A 1,635-nucleotide genomic window follows, 5' to 3' on the forward strand; every position below is an offset into this window, starting at 1 on the left:
GTGGAATTGTGACAGCAACGTCTGCTTGCCTGCTATCTTTTTCCCCATCATTGACCTCTGCGCTTCTTGGGAAGTGCGTCCTACTGGAACACGCCTTGTCTGTCTTTCTAACTTGATTGAATCTGACGTTTGCAGATACTTCCCTTTCTGCTTCAGACTGATTTCTAGCTTTTGCACGGCCACTTGTATTTCTTGGGTCTCAACGTCCGGTCCTTCGCCTTCAGGGAAGAGCTCGCTGTCAAACACCAACTCGTCAACGCAGTTGTCGATTCCTTTGTGAAGAGCTCGGTTAGGTTTCGTGTCATGTTCAAAGGAGTTCTCTCCGGTTAGAACATTGCTGTCCGGTGAGCGTCTGCGAGGCGATGGACTCTCCACACTAACCCTAGGCATTAATGGCGAGTCGAGGTCTCCTCCCACGCTGAAGACACCACCTGCCGGGCTGCTTTCGTTTGATGTCCTCGATGCGTCCTGCTTGGGGGGAATCGGCTGAGTAGGTGACGATATAATTCGTCCATCTTTTCGGTCCACCTTTTGACGCTTCGTTTGTTTGTTTAACGCCAGCCCAACCCTCTTGTGGCGGCCACCCAGCTGCGAAGGATCAAACGCGAATGACGTTGGTTGTGACTCAGTTCTCTTGACTATCTTCACTTCTGCAGGCGAACTGACGGATGGCAAGCACCGGTTCGCAAGGTCCAAGTTCACCTGAATCCGTCCAACAGGCGAACACTCGAACCATCCGCTACTGACTTGTCTTGCAGTTTCCTCGTAAGAGATCTCCAACTGTGACGTGCGATACATACTCAATGCGGCTGCAACCGACCAATTGGTTGTCCGAAAGAAAACGAACTCCACTGCGACGTGAATCACCTCATCGGCAGCTAACGATCTAGCTAACATCTCCGTATCCACGACTCCAAAAGCCAGTTTGCCATCAGTCAGCTTTCGTTTGCAACGCCACATGGTTGCCCAGTCATCCCTCAGCGACGACCACTCCAGCAGCACTCTGTATCGGGTATGTGGATCCCTCTCACTCGCTGGCCGTCTTCCAATCGCATCCGACTGTGCTCATCACATTTCGGGCAGACTGCGGTCGTGAACACAGCGCTTTCTCACAAGTAGCCTGGATCTTTGAGCCACGGATTTCAACTTGTCAAGGTCATCCTTATGCTTAAGCGGATCTAAAACAACGCGCCAACAGCTACCTTGTGGAACTAGTTTGAACGGCATTTAATATATCGCAAGATTTCCATCACAAATGAGTGCTGAGGTGTGGGTAGAGAAGTACAGGCCTCGAACTTTAACTGAGGTGAATCCTCTCATGGGAAGTGACTCAGGTGGAGGGGGACGAGGACACCATCATGCGGATGATGTGCATCGGCCGCGATGGGAATCTACCTCATATGATGCTCGCTGGTCCGCCAGGAACGGGCAAGACGACCTCGATCATGTGCTTGTCAAGAGAGATGCTGGGTGACAGGGTTGCTGACTGTACTCTGGAGCTGAATGCGTCTGACGACAGGGGCATCGATGTTGTGAGGAATAATATCAAGGACTTCGCGTGCCGAAAGGTCATCCTCCCCCCTGGCAGGCATAAGATTGTCATTCTTGATGAGGTTGACGCGATGACAGAGGCTG

At 51.7% G+C, this 1,635-nt stretch overlaps 1 protein-coding gene across 1 annotated transcript; it reads right to left on the reverse strand.

Moving 5' to 3' along the window:
• On the reverse strand, positions 1-1,227 carry KVP18_005204 (uncharacterized protein; the record flags this gene model as incomplete). Its single annotated transcript, XM_067949590.1, has 3 exons — positions 1-1,003; positions 1,032-1,084; positions 1,114-1,227. Coding segments are annotated over 3 exons (1,170 nt in total), but the record flags the coding sequence as incomplete, so codon positions are not given.
• Positions 1,228-1,635: the final 408 nt, after the last annotated feature.

This window comes from the organism of the source record quoted next (assembly GCF_019968955.1).
Source record: "MAG: Porospora cf. gigantea A chromosome Unknown PgA_NODE_6620_length_1635_cov_300.785, whole genome shotgun sequence".
Taxonomy (NCBI): Eukaryota; Apicomplexa; class Conoidasida; order Eugregarinorida; family Porosporidae; genus Porospora; species Porospora cf. gigantea A.